The 19176-nt window shown below is 36.2% G+C and overlaps 1 protein-coding gene across 1 annotated transcript; it reads right to left on the bottom strand.

Annotated features, from left to right (window-relative positions):
* Positions 1–895: 895 nt before the first annotated feature.
* Positions 896–17369, bottom strand: LOC311287135 (uncharacterized protein). The gene is made up of 8 exons (XM_084403756.1): positions 17233–17369; positions 6618–8604; positions 6378–6541; positions 6001–6221; positions 5699–5828; positions 5430–5530; positions 5210–5347; positions 896–1035 (listed from the first exon to the last, which is right to left on the bottom strand). Coding segments are annotated over exons 1-8 (2751 nt in total). The 5' UTR covers positions 17242–17369; the 3' UTR covers positions 896–1034.
* Between the last annotated feature and the right edge of the window lie 1807 nt (positions 17370–19176).

Here is a 19176-nt window from a genome sequence, read left to right as displayed (position 1 = left end):
CTTTTTTTTTGCTACATTTGCTTTACAATTTTCTATGTTGCTACATCTGTTTTATAATTTTCTGTAAAGTGTCTTTGAGTACTTAGAAAAGCGCTTACAAATTAAATGTATTATTATTATTATTATTATTAGTACTTAAAGGTGAGTAAGCGATTTCTGAGAAACACTGTTGATATCTGAAATCAATCTAAATAAACACACCCCTCCCTTCATTGCTCCACCCCCAAAATGCACAAACATGCAATATGTCTTTATCATAGCTGAAGCTGAAGATGATGAACTAATGACAAGAACAAAAAATTAACATACAGTACTGTAATGAGTTAGCTCAAAGGGGAAATATTAATAATAACTCATAACGTTTTATGATTAATTATTAATATTTGGGTCAGTTAATTGGATTAACTTGATGTTGCTAAATTAATATTACAGTCATTTAATCAGTTTGTCCAACAAACTCTTTTTGTTTATTCATTTATTCGAAGAAAAGTGTATCTTTCATGGCCACTGAAAAATAATTATTTCTTAGCATGTACGGCGCTTAGAGCATGTAACAAGATCAAGATCGTAAAATAAACTTTGTTGCAACAAACATAACTAAACTAAACAAACATACATACATACATACATACATGCATAGGTAAAATGGTAAGTGATATGGAACCGGAAGCAGGAAATGGAACTATGGAAAAGATCCATTTAACTATGAAAAGAACCATCAGCTTATCATTTTCAGAGAACCTCATTAAATTGATACTTGCATGGTCTGTGCAGTGGACACAATTCTTGAAGTTGTTGAAAATTGAAGTTGTTGGGTCCGTGAGTGTCAAATGTTAAAGTTGCGATAGTTTTCTTCTCCGCTGGATGGAGAAGATATGATGAACTTGCATGGTTAGTTCGACTCTGTTCTCATGGCTGGAGTGCAGATTGTGGCCTGCAGGCTCTGGGCCGGAGAGGACACGCAGAGCAAATGCTGGGAGTTGCGATGGACTTCTTCTGCATTGAATGAAGACGTTGTGCCAAACTCCTGAGGTTGTCCTTGATTCTGTTGTGGTTGAGAGAGTCCTCTCTCTCCTGAATGAGCACATGGCTGGTTGTGAGTCGAGGCCTGCTGCCCTGGGGCCTGCTGAGGCCACGCTGGACAGCACCGCACCCTGAACGTACCGAGAAGGCCAAGAGTTGATCGTTGCCCATTCAGTGATGGTAAGGTTGCAGTTTTCTTCTGAGTTGGATTGAAGAAAATACAGTCTGACTCCTTTGGGAGAGTGAAAGCAAAGCAGGCGGTGGGGGGTCCCCACAGACATCAACCCAGAAGAAGCAGAAGTAGAGAGTCAGAAGAAGAGAGAGGAGGGTCACTGTGGATTTGTCTCTAATAAAGCCTGAGAAAGGCCCCACCTCTCCGGGTTTGCTTGACCAATGAGAAGGGTGGAATTTCCAAGCGGGAAAATTCCTCTGTGGTTGATTTATGAATCTTTGTTTTAAGCGTGCTCATTTGTATGTGCAGCTGGATTGGTTTCTGATGAAGAAACTAAGGAAGATTCTTGTAATACTAATATGTTGCACAGCTATCGGCATATCATGTACACAATCATTTCGACCAATTTATAGAGACCAAACATGGTATGGGTGAGGTTACATGTCATTGACCGTTGGTTCTATCAGAAAATATACAGTATCAAAAAAATAATAGAATTAAAAACACTACACAACAAGACAGTAAATCATTCACAGTTTTCTGGGATGCATGCTCATTTATAGATCAGTTAATCGATAAATGAATGCAGGAAAGTCTGTTCTAATGTCTAAGGGTCTTTCCCTGACCACATGACATTCTTCACAGCAATAAAGACAACTTATCTGATTGTCGCCCCAGCAACTGAAACCTTTCGAGTGGGCTTTGAAGCTTATTTGTTAAATGTAACAAATACTTATGTGTCTGATTGTCTCAGTCGTTACAGTACACAAGAGCACACGAGCTCCAGACGAACAATGACACTCAAAACTGTCCTGTTACTATAGCTAACATCACAACAACAGCATATCTTGGTTCTGTGAAACATAGCAAAACAACGAGTTGTCTCAGAGAGAGTGATTCGTTCAATTTGTGTTGACCACACATGCACAACATCCTATAGGTTCTGCACCAGAAACAGCAATGATTAGTTCACCTCTCGAGTCTTTGGGTTTGAGTCGTTCGTTCATCCTGTGACAGCCCCATAGGCTAAGGCAATGCAGTCGGTACTGGAAACAGAAATGATCAGTTCACCTCCTGAGTCTTCGGGTCTGAGTCATTCGTTCTTTTGTTACGTGACGTGATAGCCGTTTTGGATACAATAATTCCCAACCAACAAGTGTTTAGTTTGTTTTTTAATTCTTACAGTAAGGTAATGCGTTTCTATGCTAGTTTATATCTCACAATTCTGACTTTATAACACACAATTGTGACTATATATCACGCAATTCTGACTTACACACAACTGCAGCAAGAAATAAAAAAATTTACATAAGGTAAATGTATAAAATCCAAGACCATTGTTGGCCAACAAATATTGTAATCAATACATTTTATACATTTTTGTCATCCTTTCTGTTGAAATCTACCTCCATATAATTGACCTTTTCCTATAACATTGTGAGTTTTATTTTGTTTACCTGTTCAACCAACAGCAATACGATTACAATTTTAGTTTTACAAAAAAAAGATTGTAATTCATTATATAGACCTATATGAAAATGTAAATTTCATAGAAACATAGAACATAGCAGTTTAGATCCGTGTGAAATAGATTCAGTTTTATTTAAAATAGAGCCAGCCACATCTTTCAGGGAACAACATTTTTGTTTCCACAGGCATAGCGAATAAATTGAATTAAACTGATGTTGCACTTACATAAATATGCATTTTTTATTTGTGCCAGTAAATAACATTAAAAATAAAAGGAGCAATTCTAATAGGGTCCTCACACCATCTGTATCGGGCTCTAAATACAGGTTAGGACTTTAAGGTCTGCTTTATGACTGGCTCGTCCATTTTATTCATTGTTGATTATTGTTGATATCATCAATTAATAAAATGTATTAATTAAAAATTTATATTAAATATTATGCTGGTCATCAATGCATCCGATTTTAAAGAGGCAAATGATGAGATCTGTGTTCTGTTTGTGATGCGTTAAGGAAAAAGTTGAGTCAATTTGTGTCACACATTCATTCTTTAAAGCTTAAAATAAAAACAAACAAAACATGATTAAAACAAGAAACAGTGCTCGATTAGCCTGTAACAATGACAAATAAAAAGAATACTTATGCACAATAGTTTTGTACTTTTTGAGTGTAATGGCGTTACAAACAATTCAGATTTACGTGGAAATGAAACTATACTCACTTCCTCGTTCTCACACCTACGTAATTTATTACAGGATCACCTGAGCAAAACAATTAATGTGTTCGACAATTTGTTGAATTCACCATACTGTACATTTAAAATATAAAATGTAAAAAGTAAAAACTATATCTTCTTTAGTGGACTGGTTCACAGAATTGCGTAGACCGCATGTTCTGCATTAGTTTAACAATAACAAAAGGATTAGAACATATTTGTTAAAATAATATAACAATGGGATAGATAACTGCTCCCCTGCTCCGTGCTGCAGTCCTGCGTGCTGAGTTAGGTGTTATCATCGAAGCTTTGCCTTTTACGGCTGTTCAAACCACACCTGTCCAAAGTTCCCCTTAAGCAAAGTTTAAAATATAAGAGTCAAACCAGTTTTATCTGCAACACTGAAGAGACAATTGTAGGATTTTTCAAAGATGGGTTAGACCTACACTTCATTTCAGTCCACTTTAGTCATTCTACTGAATATAAGTAACTTTGCATGTCAACTAACTCTCATTAATTTCCAACTACATGTCAGCTAACTCTGATTAGAGTATTAGTAGACTGTTAGATTAGGGTTAGGGTTAGTAGAATAAGTTGACATGTACTTGAAATGTTACTTATAGTAAGTAGTGTTTGTTAGGGAGCATCAAAATAAAAAGTTAGCAGAAATTAAGCAGACAAACTTCTAATACTCTAATGACTGATAGTTGATGTAGTTGCAAAGTTTCTTATTGTTAGTAGTGTCTAAAGTAAACGATCGAAAGGTTTACCCAAAGATAAAATGAAGAAAATGAAAAAATGGACAGAACAACATTAATGTATATCTATGTTATATATTTACAGTATGATTAGAAAAGGACAAAGTTTGAGGTGGTTTAAGTTTCACATTGATAAACTGATAACTGACTGCTGCAATTCATGGTGGGCTGTTTGATTAAAGTTTTAACATCACAAACAGAAATAGTATTATGTTCAGTTTACTGCAACCTTGTAGAATATATATATATATATATATATATATATATATATATATATATATATATATATATATATTTGTCAAATTCAATTTAAAACTTTTGGAAGTTTAATTCCAAACAAAATAAATAAATAAATACACTTTTAGAGTTTGCTGTGCCAGCCAAGGAATTGCCATTGAGATTCACTCAACCATTCTGTGTAGATGTGCACTGGGTTACTGTGGGTTGCTCTGGGTTTATGCCATGGTTTAGGACAAAATGTTGCTCCAGTGAATATTACCCCAATAAAATATTTTGAGGCCATCCTTGCCTGTTTTTCACGCCCACAGGGGTGTTTTTAGTTCCTCCATTTAAATAGCTGCATTTGGACCTGTTATCTCCTCCTGCTTCACTGGCTTTGAGTTACAGTCACAGGTATTTATAATTTAATGACAAAGTCAGAATATTTAATTGTCAATTTTATTAACATTTATCTTAATAAACTCGTTATTCACTCATACATTTCTTCTATTAAGGTTACAGAATCTGCAGAGTAATGCAGTATCTGTAAGATGTTTATATATATTTTTTTTTAAAGTGTGATAATTTTTTTTAGTACTGCCAAGGTTGCTTTGTAACAGATATTTACATATTTTCCGCAAGATAAAGCAAGAACTGAAATCACCCTGTTTAAAAATGTACTACTGTCATACTACTGACATTTTTTATCTGTCAATGTTTTTCAGTTGTCAGGGCCTCATTTCCCGAACAACAATAGACCTTAGCTCATCTTACATCTGTCTTTATTTAAAACTCATTCATGAAATTCATTGATGATGCAAAATCAATGTACATATGTAAAAATAACAACAATCAAATCTGTGGAACTGAGCTGAAGAACTTTTTCAGACTCGCCCTGGAGTTCCATCCTCTCTCCTTTGCAAACCTGAACACACTCCCAAAGAGATCAGGGAATGAATCCATCAGGTTGATGCTCTCTGCGTCCTCTGGACTAGAGAAAAGAGACACCAAAAAACATGGTCTGACAAACAATACTACTAAATTATTAAATAAATACTGTGCATGTAACTCACTAATGCTCGTGAAGGTTGCGTATAAAACGCAGCAGGCCCAGTGTGTTCTCAGGATAGCCTTTCTTCTTCCCATCCAGTTTCTGGACAAGCTCAGACGGCAACTGACAAAAGAAATATAGGCTATTTACAAAAGTAAAATGATTTTTTAAACCAAGATAAAAGCAGGAAAAAGGAACATCCTGAAGACAATAAATCAGATATTTAGAATGTTTATATTTACATATTTATATAAATATGTTTGAATATTTCTGCACTGAAGTTAGACTCACTTTAGTTTTCCATTCAGAAAAGCTTTTCCCCTCAGTGTATTTTTCAATGGCATGAAGGAGCTCCTCGTCAACATTACGACAGTTTTCGGTCTCATTCTGGTTCCCCACTTTTTTCAAATACTCCACTCTCCTGACAGGATTTCAAAAACAGCACAATCTCTTCAGATGATAAAAAAGTATCTACAGTGGATGAAATTTCCTCTTCATTTAATATAAAATCATAATAAGCAAGTACTACAAGTAGTACTGAACCTTTCTGGCTTGTTTAGACTGATAAATGTCAAATCCATGTAATTTTCTACCTTTCATCAGTCCAGAAGAAGGGGTGTGCAAGGGTTTGCTCCACTGTTGGTCTGTTGTTTGGAGTTTCATTGATCATCCACTCGACGAGATCCTTCGCTATTTCATCATCCAGATGTTCCAGTGAGTATCTTCCTTGTAGGATGTTGACTTCACAAAATGGGCATTTACCAAACGGATGGTGTCCTCTAGAGAGAATGTAGTACACTAACATCCCAGCAACCTTCAAACAAGTTACAGAGTTAAGTTTAGAATTTTCATCAAATACAATTTAAATCGATTAAGGTGAATAATTGAATTTTTGATAATATATTTTTAATTATTTAATTTAGTTATAATAATTACAATATTGTTGACTTGAAAGAAGAGGAAAGATCACCTGAATGTCAGAGCTCCTCTTGTACCCAATGTTGACCTCCTCATCTATGGTCTCCTTTGCCTTCCAGCATCTAGTTCCAGCAATGCCTGTTCGTAAAGTCGTTTGGCTTAGGTTCAAACGACGACTTATACCAAAATCAGCCAATCTAGCTTTTCCATTTATGTCTATTACAAACAGAAGTTTCAAATTAGTGGCAGAAAAAATATTAGATTCATTTAATTAATCAGGTTTAAGTCCTACCAATCAGAACATTCTGGGGTTTGATGTCCCGATGAAGCACTTTGGCTTTCGGCTGGTGTAAAACCTGTAAGCTGCAGAGAACTTCCTTCACCAGCTTCTTCAGAACCAAACTTCTCTCAGTGTTATCATCTGATAAATGATCTTGTATATATTCCTCCAGTGTGTACTCACAAAGCTGAAGAGCAAGGTATCCAAAATTGTCATCTTCTGTAAAATCCACATATCGCACAATGGAGGGACTATCAAGCTGTGGAAGTCGTAGAAATTCCTCCTCATTCCTGAGAACTTGGTAATTAGCCTTAATCATTCGTTTCACAGCCACTTCTGTGCCGTCATCCCTCAGTCCAAGGAAAACTTGTGTTCCATCACTGCCTTTAGCGATCTGAAATTCATCACTAAGTACAAGAGTAAGGTTTCCCAGCCTATTTTTATTGCTAATATCCATGTTGGCTAGCTTCTCAAGCTTAGGCCTCCAACGACGGCTAGTCTGAACCCACCTTTTTGAGATATTTGAGTTACCAGCAGGCTGTGTGAACGGCTGCACAATTGAGTTTGATTCCTCAATGGATTTCACTACAGTGTCTGGATACGGTTCCTCTTTATCTTGCAGCTCCAAATCTTGCGATCCCACTTCTTGGTGGATTTTTTCCTCCTTCTTTTTCTTCCTTTTCCTGCTTGTTGATAGAGCAGCAGTCTCCTCACATAAACTATTCACTGCACATGAACCTGCTGGATTTCTCAGTGATTCATCCAGCTTCTGCAGTTTTTTTTTCATGACTTCATCCATCTCTGTCTCTGCTTTGATAAGTATCATCTCTGGGATGGGAGACAATCCACACAATGCAACAAGTTCAGGAGCAAAGTCATTTATATTGGCGAACAGTCCATAGGTCAGCATTCCAATTAGACTTGAATAATCAGGACGTGTGAGAGGCACTAGACTTTTGCATAACTTCTCATAGACAAAATTGTTTATACTCAGTTTCTGCTCAGACGTCTTCTGCATCATGACATTGAGTATCTTTAGTATCAGATGATTGACTCTTTCCCCTTGTGCATTTTCAAAGCTGTTTGTAAGAACTGACACAAGCTCACTGAATACCTGAGGAGAGATGCTTTCACTGACACACAAAGCAACATTTAAGCAGTTCAGTGCAATCGGCCAGTGTTCCTGAGGGATTCTTGGGAAGCGCTTGATGAGTCCCTCAATGTATCTGTCTGCACTCTTTGTGTCTTTTAACCACTTGATGGCGGTCTGACGATACTGCTCTGCACTTGGACCAACTACACTAAAGTATTGCTCAAAATAAATCAAAGGAACAAAAGGATCCTCTTGAAAGAAATGTTCCTTAAACACTCTGTAAACTTGTGTCTGGTTTTTCGTTCGTACAGTACAAGAAAAAGAGAAAGATATACGTACTTTCTCAGACACTTCACCCTGTGAAGATAGACGACAAATCATTTTCTCCACCTTTTTATCAACTTCTGGATTTACCCCATAGTTCCTTCCAGGTGAAGCTCCAGCCTCTATAAGTGCTTTCACAATGTCTTCACGGCCACGATCAACAGCACATTGCAATGGAGTAAAATTTTGTAATCCATGTCCATTTGGGTCAGCTTTTGCTTCAAGTAATCTTTTCACAATACTCAGTGGAACTCTAGTTAATAAAGCAGCATAATGTAGAGGTGTTTGTCCATTTGTTGAGGGTTTGTTTGGATCAGCCGACTCTTTAAGTAGATAAGAGCAGATTTCTTCATTTCTGCACAGAACTGCTGCTGTCAATAGTGTAACATCATCATTCCAGACTTCAGAAGAGTACAATCCATTAATATCGCTGCCTTTTAATGATTTGTGAAGTTTCTTTAACGTCTTGTCTATGATGCATTGTATTAGGGGATCTGTTTTTCTAGGTATTGGAATTAGAAGTGGACCTGAAAATGGTACTTGGATCTGGAATTCCATGGATCTTCCAGTGTTCACTACAATCTGTGGAGAGACCATGGCCATTATGGACATTTAATACATCAGTCATTAAAGGAACTGTATGTAAGAAATGTATTTCAATTAATCATAAAATGGCCCTGATATGTCACTAGACATTAAGAAATCATGTTCATTTCAAATACTTATATCACTGACAACAGTAGTCCGGCCAGGATATTGACATTTAAAAGTGAAGTTGCAGCCCTCAACTGATGTTGATGTTGTCATGTTGTGTTTTGGCCTGATGCTCCACCCTCCACCTATCTACCAATCACGAAGTCAGTAGTGTTTCGGCATCCGGGTTGCCAGCTCTGCTCTAGTTACCACAGCTGCAGCTACAAACGTTCCTGCTGGATCCTGCAGCCTATCTGGCAACCTCGAGTCAGGGGGGAGGGGGAGGGGATACACCACTCTACAGTAATTTGAAAGTGATTGCAGTACCAGTTTTGGCCACAATCTTACATATACCCCTTTTCCACCAAGGCAGTGCTGGTGCCGGTTCGGAGCCGGTGCCTACTCGCGAACCAGTTCTTTGTGTTTCGACAGCCAAAGAACCGGTTCTCGGCCAGGAAAATTGGTTCCAAAGCGGCACCAACTCTTTGCTGGACTAGAACCGTTCTTTTACCACATCATGCTTACGTCGGGGGCTGGGGGCGGGGTTATTGTCAAACTTCTTCTCGAACGTAACCTCCGTCTATAGTAATCCAGACGAGCAGCACAAATGTGTTCTAAACGTCTTCTTCTGACCCCAATATAGGATCGCAAAGCCAGGAGAAACATTTGCAGAAAGACGATGTAGTCCGCCATTGTAATTGTTATGCTTGAATTTGGCGCAAGCGTTTCTAGGAAAGCTAAGACGTAGCCTATGGCAACGTACACAGTGACGTAACGACGTCGTTCGCTGGGCTCTCTAGTCAGTGGAAAAACAAACAGGTTCTGAGAAGGTTCGCAAGTTGAACCAACTTTGAACCAGCACCAGTTCCGAACTAGTTCTTTTTTGGTGGAAAAGGGGTAATACGGTTCCTTTAATGCTTCTTCAACCCTTACAAAAAAAAAGAGGTTTATTCAAGTGTGCTATAGTATACTTATTTTAAACTAAAAATAAGACTACTTTTTATATACTTCTCAGAAATATACTTTATGTACTACTCAGAAATATTTTAACTTACACTTAAGTATACTTGACTTATACTGACAGAAATGTCTATATTTGACCTGTTCTTGTCCTCAATCATTTAATCGAGATATACTTAAAGGTATAATTAAGTATTTTAAGTATACTTGGCTTGTAGTTGTGTTTACTCAATCTACTGTCTTGTAAAATTGCACGGTTTGGCACCCAATACAATAGATTTGTTTGAAACTATTGATTTTTGAAGAAAACAGATATTTTCCAAATTCTGAGTATGTGAATTTTTGTGTAGTCCACTGTACATGGGAATTTACTTCAAATCTACTAAACTCTTTCCCCACATTTACGGAATTTTTTGGCATTTATGACACAACGCTTCCCCTACCATTAATGGAAATTTCCGGCTATCCATGTTTTCACTGTAATATGGTAGGGGGCACTATTACGCATCTTCTGAAAGAGTACGGAATCTCCGGATCAAAGCACAGGTGAAAAAGATACAGAACCTAGCGATACAGAATATAAACCATAGACCCGTAGGTTTCTGAAGAGCATTTTTGAAGCCCAAAGTGGACGGAGCCGGCCGTTTCCATCTTGGTAGCGCGTCACCGAGTGTCACTCGCGGATAAACGAAAGGGGCAAAAAGGCGATTTCAATTTTAACCATCACAGTCCATAATACATAAAAAGATGTACACAAAATTTAATATAGTAGTTAGGATTTTAATCTGGAACATATTTATTTTTTATGGTTTTCATCTCTTCTTTTTACAAAATGTACTGCAAACAAAATTTGTATCAATATTTAAAATAAATCATTGCTGCGGTAATGACAGTTTGTATCGGTGAGGACACAATGTTAATGGCAGATGTTAATAATGTAACCTTTAGAGAAAAATAGTAACAGATAAAAACAGAAGGTATTTTGCCAAAGATAGTAGAGGTATTGCAGAAAAGACTGGGACAAAATGATTTTCTTGTTTCAAATACTAATACATGTATGAATTTCTATTGTAACAACAAACTTAATTTAAGGCCTTCAGTATTTTGTTTTGTCCTCTGGTTTCTTTTGTTTATCCTCCACTGTTTATCCTTTTTTTTTTGTTCTTTTTTTTATTTATTTTTTTATGCTCTTTATCCATAACTCTTCATATCTGTTTGGGTCTTTTCACATTACCCCGCTTCTGTCATCTTATTGTGGGTTAATCTTGTATCATTAAGGGTTGCAAAAATGACATGTTTATATTTAGTTTACAATAGATTTAATATTTGCATTTGTAATATACACTGATCAGCCACAGCATTAAAACCACCTGCCTAATATCATGTAGTTTCCCCTCATGCTGCCAAAACAGCTCTGATATGTCAAGGCAAGGACTCCACAAGACCTCTGTATGTGTCCTGTGGTATATCAGGTTGTGAGGTGGTGCCTCCATGGATCAGATTTATTCATCAAGCGCATCCCATAGAGATGCTCAATTGGATTGAGATATGGGGAATCTTGAAGCCAAGGCAATGCCTAGAACTCTTTGTCATGTCGTTCAAACCCTTCCTGAACAATTTTTGCATTGTGGCAGGGTGCATTATCCTGCTGAAACAGGCCACTGCCATCAGGGAACACCATTGCCACGGTCTGCAACAATCTTAGGAAGGTGATACGTGTCAAAGTAACATCCACATGAATGCCAGGTTTCCCAAAGTTTCCCAACATTGCCCTGAGCATCACACTCCCTCCACCGGCCTGCCTTCTTCCCATAGTGCATCCTGTTGCTGTCTCTTGGTCGGGTGGTCAAGTTCTGACACTCACATGCCCATTGTAGGCACTTTCGGTGGTGGACAGGGGTCATCATAGGCACTTTGTCCGGTCTGCTGCAAACCAGCAAACTGCTATGCACTGTGTGTTCTGACACCTTTCTATCATGGGCAGCATTACGTTTTTCAACAATTTTTTGAGCTACAGTAGCTCTTTTGTGTGATTGGACCTGGCAGGCGAGCCTTTGCTCCCCATGTGCATGTGTGAGTCTTGGGGCGTCCATGACCCTGTTCACCGGTTGTCCTTCCTTGCACCTCTTTTGGTAGGTACTAACCACTACAGACCGTAAACACCCCACAAGACCTGCTGTTTTGGAGATGCTCTGATGCAGTTGTCTTGCCATCACCATTTGGCCCTTGTCAAAGTCACTCAAGATTTTTTCACTTACTCTTTTCTCTGCTTCCAACTTATGAAATTCAAGAACTGACTGTTCAGTTGCTGCCTAATATATCCTCTTGACAGGTGCCACTGTAGTGATATAATAAATTATATTCACCACACCTATCAGTGGGTTAAATGTTGTGGCTGATCAATGTAATATACAGTATAAACCTTGAATTTGTCTTTACCGCAACACCTAAAAATGCTGCGGTAAAGACTGGCAGCTAGCAAGGTATGATATATCATCATGATGTATACATCAGTTTTGACTTTTAGTGCATTCTAAGCTGAATGGTAAGGACGCACAATAAATACTTAAGAAGAAAATATGATCTTTATCTTATTTTTTTCTGGATCTCGTGAGTGACCTAATGGAGGTGGACCAATCTGTCAGACATGTGCTCACATGCTAATTTCTGTTTCCATAGAAACTAGATTTCTTTGCCTTTGAAGATATAATATATATATATATATATATATATATATATATATATATATATATATATATATATATATATTTAAAATGTAAAAAAAATACATATTTTAATTAATCAAATATGTATTAAATTACAATTAAGTTTTTATTCTAATCTTAAATGTAGCTTTTTGCACCCTGCAGTGACTAGGCTACTTGCAAATAATATAGATATTTGCGCTTTTTTCTGCAGTAAAGCACATTTCACAAACAATGCAGTCCTACTGTACATTTACTACAACTACTACAGCTAGACCAATGCGATAATAATCCACAACTGATTAACCTAAGCTGTAACTGACTGTCATAAAACTTTGAACTAAGGGCACTGACGTCACTGCAATTACACTCAGGTGCATCACGTGATCCAAGTTAGCCGTTATGTTTTCTCCAATGGTAAGAGAAACAGTTCCTCTCATCTCCCTAGAATAATACAATTTCTGATACTGTATAAATCAAAACTGACTAACATTACTGAATGAAATGTCGACCCAGGAAGAGGTAAATAAAGCTAGGATATATGTTAAATGTTTGTTTAAAAGCTCAGGGGCCGTATTCACAAAGCATTTTATCTTACCACTAGGAGTACTCCTAAATCACACTAAAAGATTTTAGCTAGGAGTTTTCTCTTAAAAGTTATTCACAACGCCTTTCAGACCTACTCTTAGTAAAGAAAAATGACAACTCCTAAACTAAGAGTGAGTCTTTGTTGCTATCGATGGCGTCATTACTCATGCACGAGCTTGACTGAAGTGACCACCTTGATTGGCTGATGATTGTAACGCGGGAATGATTCCAAACCCCTCCCCTACGATGATGATTGACAGGTGACAGGTCTGAGAATGCGTGCGCTACACAAGTAGTGCGAAGGACGGAAGATGATGAATAACTGAATAAATAGCCTAAATGAATAAAGAGTAAGGCAAAACAAATAGCCTAGTAGCCTAATGAAACATATGGATTGATGCAATATCTTTGCAACATTATTGAATTAATCTGTCACTATATGCCTCTGCCTACGTTTGCAAAGAGAAGAACATTTTAATTTGATTCACAATCAAACGTTACAATTAGTTTACATGCAATGAATGAGTAGCCTAGTTTTGGTTGTTGTTGGTGGCGTTATTGCATCCCTAGTTATGCCTACAATGCAAAATTGTTCCCTCGCGATTGGAAGCTCCTATAGCCGCCGCGTACGCATTTCAAAACATCGCAACGTGAAATGCCACAAAAAGCGGTTTGTGAATAGGTCTTAGTGAGTTAGGAGTCCTCTCGACTTCTTTTAAGCTGTCCCAGGCTTAGGTGCTACTTTTAGGGCTAAAATGCTTTGTGAATTACTCTTAGTCAAAAAAATTAGGAGTCCTAAAGTTACGAGAGACACGCCCATTATTTTTAGGAGTTGCTCCTAAATTCGCCAGTTAGGAGCTACTTTTAGCCTTAAAATTATTTGTGAATACGGCCCCTGGGCCCGTATGTATAAAATTTCTAAGAAATGCTCTTAAGAATAGTCTTAAGCTTTGACTTAAGTGTCAGAAAATACTTAGTAAAGAGTAGGACTTTTCTAAGAGTAGGAGACTTTTATAAAGCAGCTAAAAGCAACTTTCAGTAAAGTATAAGACTGATTCTTAAGTGCTGACTGAAGTGGCACTTAAGTGTTGTGAACTAAGGACTACAGTGATGTCAACCCAAAATGGCCGCCCTCAACCACTGAATCAGCCAATAGTGAGCCTGCAAGGATGAGGTCACTACAGCATGACACCAATCATTTAATTTTATTATAATAAAATCGTTTAATTAAGACACTTTAATATTTAAATTTATTTTAAAAAATGCTTTGCATTGTGCATTTTCTTTTAGCAACTAAAAGAAAATTGTTGCATTTTCGCAAATGAGTATTTATGCTGTGGAATCCTTTTCTATTGATGTGTGTCTCCTCATTTACAATTATGCAAACATGTGTTCCATCAATGGATCCAACAACTCAGGAAAGCCCGAAATACTCATTAAAGTGGCTTTATTTTGATGCGAGATTTGCAAAGTCAATGAACTGCCATACAGTAGTGGCCAAAAGTGAGGCAAAGGAAAATTGTCAGATTCACCCTTTATTCAAATAGGGTTACAAATGTGTTAAAGATTTTGTACGCGTATTGTGTAGTTGTGCTTAGAGTCAATTGTTTATTTGTGATAACACAATGAAACATGTCAAATTGTACAGACATAATTTTTAGCCAGGCTGTCAAACAAATGAACAAGAGAGGACAATGAAATATTAATAACTGACTATGTTGCAGACAATGTATGATTTTTTTTTTCTCCTGTGAGCTCTTTAGTGTTTTTTTTTGTTTTTTTTTTACCTGTAGCTGTAGTTAGCCCTTTCTTCAACCATATTATTGATCTGCCTGGATTGACACCATTGTCTCTGAACTGAACTGAGCTGAACGAAGACATCACTGTTTTCTCCAGAGCGACTGTATAATGAACTAAATAGATAACTAATGACTAATGATCTTTTACAATGGAAATGAATCATCATCGAACTTACTTAAGCTGCACAATGGCACTATGTTCTTCTAGAGCTGCTGTACAGCCCAAACTAACTTTGTTGCATTATTTTCCTGTTATCACTTTAAAGCTGCTTTGAAACAATCTGTATTGTAAAAAGCGACTTGAAATAATTTTGTCAGATAAATATCTTCACTAAGTTTATTTTTATATTTATATATTTCAAATATTGTAAAATATGAGGGAAGAACAAAACACCATTTTCCTCATATTTTGATGGTTTAAGCAAACTTGTAGGGTCATTAAAAATAAAAACAAACTTTTATTGTTTGATCAACTCCGTCATCATTTACTGTAACTCCAATACATCATATTTTCATTGAAAAGTGCGTGGCCTCCTCCTCTCTGTGGCCATCTTGTTACTCCTAACTAGGTTAGGAGACCTCTTCAGCTCTCTTAAGTAATTTAGGAGCTGAGACCTAGTCTTGACACTTAGGAACCTTTATGAATCACACTTATTTTTAAGTCTAGAAATAAAAGTAAAGTGACGTCATTCTTAGAATTTTGAGAGACTTAAGACTAAAATTTTACTCTGAGTGGCTTTATACATACGGCCCCTGATCTTTAATTTGATATATTGTATGTTCAGAAATTCATATAACAAATTATTCTGGGGGTCATTATTCTGGGGGTCTATTTAAGTATCTTAAATAGATACTAGTACCTATTAAATAGATACTAGAACTTATTCATTAGCTACTATACTTATTCAATAGATGCTAGTACTTATTCTTTAGATACTAGTACTTATTCATTAGATACTAGTACCTATTTAGTATTTATTCCAAATGTTACTAGTAAGATTTTTTATTTTACTAGTAAGATTTTTAATTGAACTCTCCAGTGGCCGTTCTGACTAGTCATAACATAAGACGAGTAAAAAAGCAGTTGTGACTAGTAAAATAAGAATAGTTACTAGTAACAATTACAAAAGATACTAGTGTCTAATAAATAAGTATTAGTATCTATTGAATAAGTACTAGTAGCTAATTAATAAGTAGGCTACTAGTATCTAATTAATAGGTACTACTAGTATCTAATGAATAAGTACTAGTATCTAATGAATAAGTACTAGTATCTATTGAATAAGTACTAGTATCTAATGAATAAGTACTAGTATCTAATAAATAAGAACTAGTATCTAATGATAGTATCTTTAAAAAGGTACTAGTACCTAAAGAATAGGCACTAGTACCTAAAGAATAGGCACTAGTACCTAAAGAATAAGCACTAGTAGCTAATGAATAAGTACTAGTACTTAATTGAATAGATACTAGTATCTAAAAAATAAGTACTAGTAGCATGAAAATAGAGACTAGTCGGTTTAAATGATTAAATGTTAATATGGCTTGCCATATTCAGTTTGAATTAAAATTGAGCCAGCCACATTCAATATCATGGGATGAATATTTTTGTTTCCGCAGGCCTTTAAGCTCTGCTTTATGATGGATGCTATGACCCTCTCACCTACTTTCATTAACTTTTCTTTGTCTATATTCGTAGCCTATAAAAATATTATGCATTGCTGGCAATCCGTCCAATTTTAAAGACGGTCAGAGTTCTGTTTTTGTTGGGTTACTCAAAACGTAAAGTCAATTTGTGTCTTTAACCTGACAAAGATGTACAGTAGGCCTACTGCAAAGGGATTTTCAATGCAGTTTTTAAACTTTTACGTTTGTTCTGCGACTTCTTCAATGTAACATCTTTGTATATTTTAAATACACGAGTACACAGAGGAAGAAAACATATATATTGCAAATTGTGTCAAATAAATGTCCATTATGGTGGATAAAAAAAAAATTAAATAAAAAAAACCTTTTAGCGCGGTTTTCGTTTTCATAGAAACGAAACTCGGGGATGGGCGGACCAATCTCGAAGAATAGATGGGAGATCCTCACTTAGTAGAAAGATTCTCATATAAATTCTTGCTGTTTAAACAATTAATTTGAAGAAAATACGTATCACTGCAGTGTTACAAGAAAAAATGTAAATGAAAAATTTCTCCTGCACTGAAACAAGCCTGCTGTAAGGCACATCATGACGTCGATAACAGCGCGCTCATTTAGAGTAGCTAATATTATCTGGATTTGTTTTACAAAAGCCACGAATGTAAATGTGACAGTTTGCGTGATGTTTGTAATAAGTTTAAAGTAAAAGTTGCTAAAAGACAGGCAATGATCTGTGATTGCTATTGATAAATGCTCAACAAAAAAAGTAATTAAAGTTAAAATGACGGCTTTCAAATATCATGCTAAATGGTTATAATTACCTGTGTCATTCCCAGAAGTCGCACAAACCTTCTATTCAGAAGAGGACTAGGTATTGGTATCTGCCAATACTGGCCTTGATAGTTCCTATATCGGATAAAAAAGGTAAGTGCCGCATGTCTTCCTCATTCTTCACTGTACACGTCATCCACCCCACGCCCACATTTAAAGAAAGGGTTGCTTAAGGAACCACTGAATTGTTTTTGGCAACTTGCCTAAATAACATCCTAACATTAAGTAAGATTGCTCAGCACTGCAACTGTACCTACAATGTACTAATTATGTGCTTTGTGATTCTGTAGCCTACTGTTTTTGTCCAGTATTTGCTATATCACCAAATGAAGCACATGGTAATAAAACAAAACAATGAATTGAATGATTGAATGCATGCCAATTATCCATTTGTCTTGACCCAGTTTTGTTTATGATAAGTCAATGTCACTGATAATATCATCTTCATCAGTAGTGAAACATCACCTCCTTTTTGAAAGCTAACCATCTTCTTTGGTTCAAAACACCAACTTTACGTTTTGTCAGCAATCAAGAGCGATATAGCCTAGTTTTATAAGCAGCATACATCAAAAAAATCCTGTGTTATGAATTAATAATCAAATGATAATCAGTGTTCATAAGCATTTATTTACATTAGTATTCAAAATCATATGCCAAACAACATTCAACAAATGAGAATATAAATGTCATGATTTACAAAAGATTTAATTATATTTTTGCATATCAGATAAAGCTAAAAACGGATATGAATAAAGGCATTATGTGATCAAGTAACAGTTGTTATTTATTGAGTTTTATGAATTAAAGTTATTGAATATTAATAGCTGAATATCATGCTTTTGCAGGCTGCAATAATTATTTGGGGTTTTGTTCTCTGTTTGCTTGCAGCTTGCAGAACAGTAAGGAAAAGAGGTTCTTATTTTAAAACACTTTTTATCAAAATAAGTCTGAATCTTCAACATTTATTTAGTACATGTGCAGTAAGCAATTTCTGAGAAACACTGTTGATATTTGAAATCAATCTAAACAAACACACTCCTCCCTTCATTGCTCCACCCTTAAAATGCACAAACACACAATGCAAGAATGGATGTCTCTTTATCATAGCTGAAGCTGAAGATGACGAACAAATTAACGAATGATTGACAAGAACAAAAAAGTAACATACAGTACACAAGCTATACAAGCAATAATTTGTTGTTATTTGCCAGCAGCACACGAGCTCCAGACAAACTATGACACTCAAAACTGTCCTGTTATAACATTACAACAACAGCATATCTTGATTCTGTGAAACATAGCAAAACAAATGTTACTCACATATGGAGCAGAAACAACACAACTTCTGCGTTCGTTTTCAGGCCTTCTAGTCTCCTTCTGTCTCTCCAGCGCTGGAAAGCTTTTCTAATATTAACGCTGATCTTAAAGCTCTTGCCTGATCATAACCCTTCTTTTTAAAGTGATATTCCTCTGACCTTTTCTCTTTAGTAATGTCTCTCAGCTATCTCTCTTTCTACAGTCTTTCTTCAAATTAGTGATGGGTCGATCATGAACAATTCGTTCATTTTGAACAAATTCTTAATATGACAGAGTGATTCATTCATTTTGTGTTGACCGCGCATGGGCAACATCCTATAGGTTCTCTACAGGACACAGAAATGATCAGTTCACCTCCTGAGTCTACAGGTCTAAGTCGTTCATTGTTCATTGTTAAGTGACGTGACAGCTATATTGGATACAATAATTCCCAATCTTCCTTACAAACAAGCGCTTATTTAGTTTTTTTATATTATTATTCTTACAGTTATGTGATGCATTTCTTATCTCAAATGGTAGCTTTTTTATTTCTTACCATTTATAAATTTGTGAATTTCTTATATGATGGTTCTTTTCCATAACATTGAATGTGGTAATAAAGATATGGTTAAAGCTTT

Source organism: Rutilus rutilus (assembly GCF_951802725.1).
Source record: "Rutilus rutilus genome assembly, chromosome: 3".
Taxonomy (NCBI): domain Eukaryota; kingdom Metazoa; phylum Chordata; class Actinopteri; order Cypriniformes; family Leuciscidae; genus Rutilus; species Rutilus rutilus.
The sequence above is the reverse complement of the archived record's forward strand: the minus strand, read 5'-3'. Positions and strand labels throughout refer to the sequence as shown.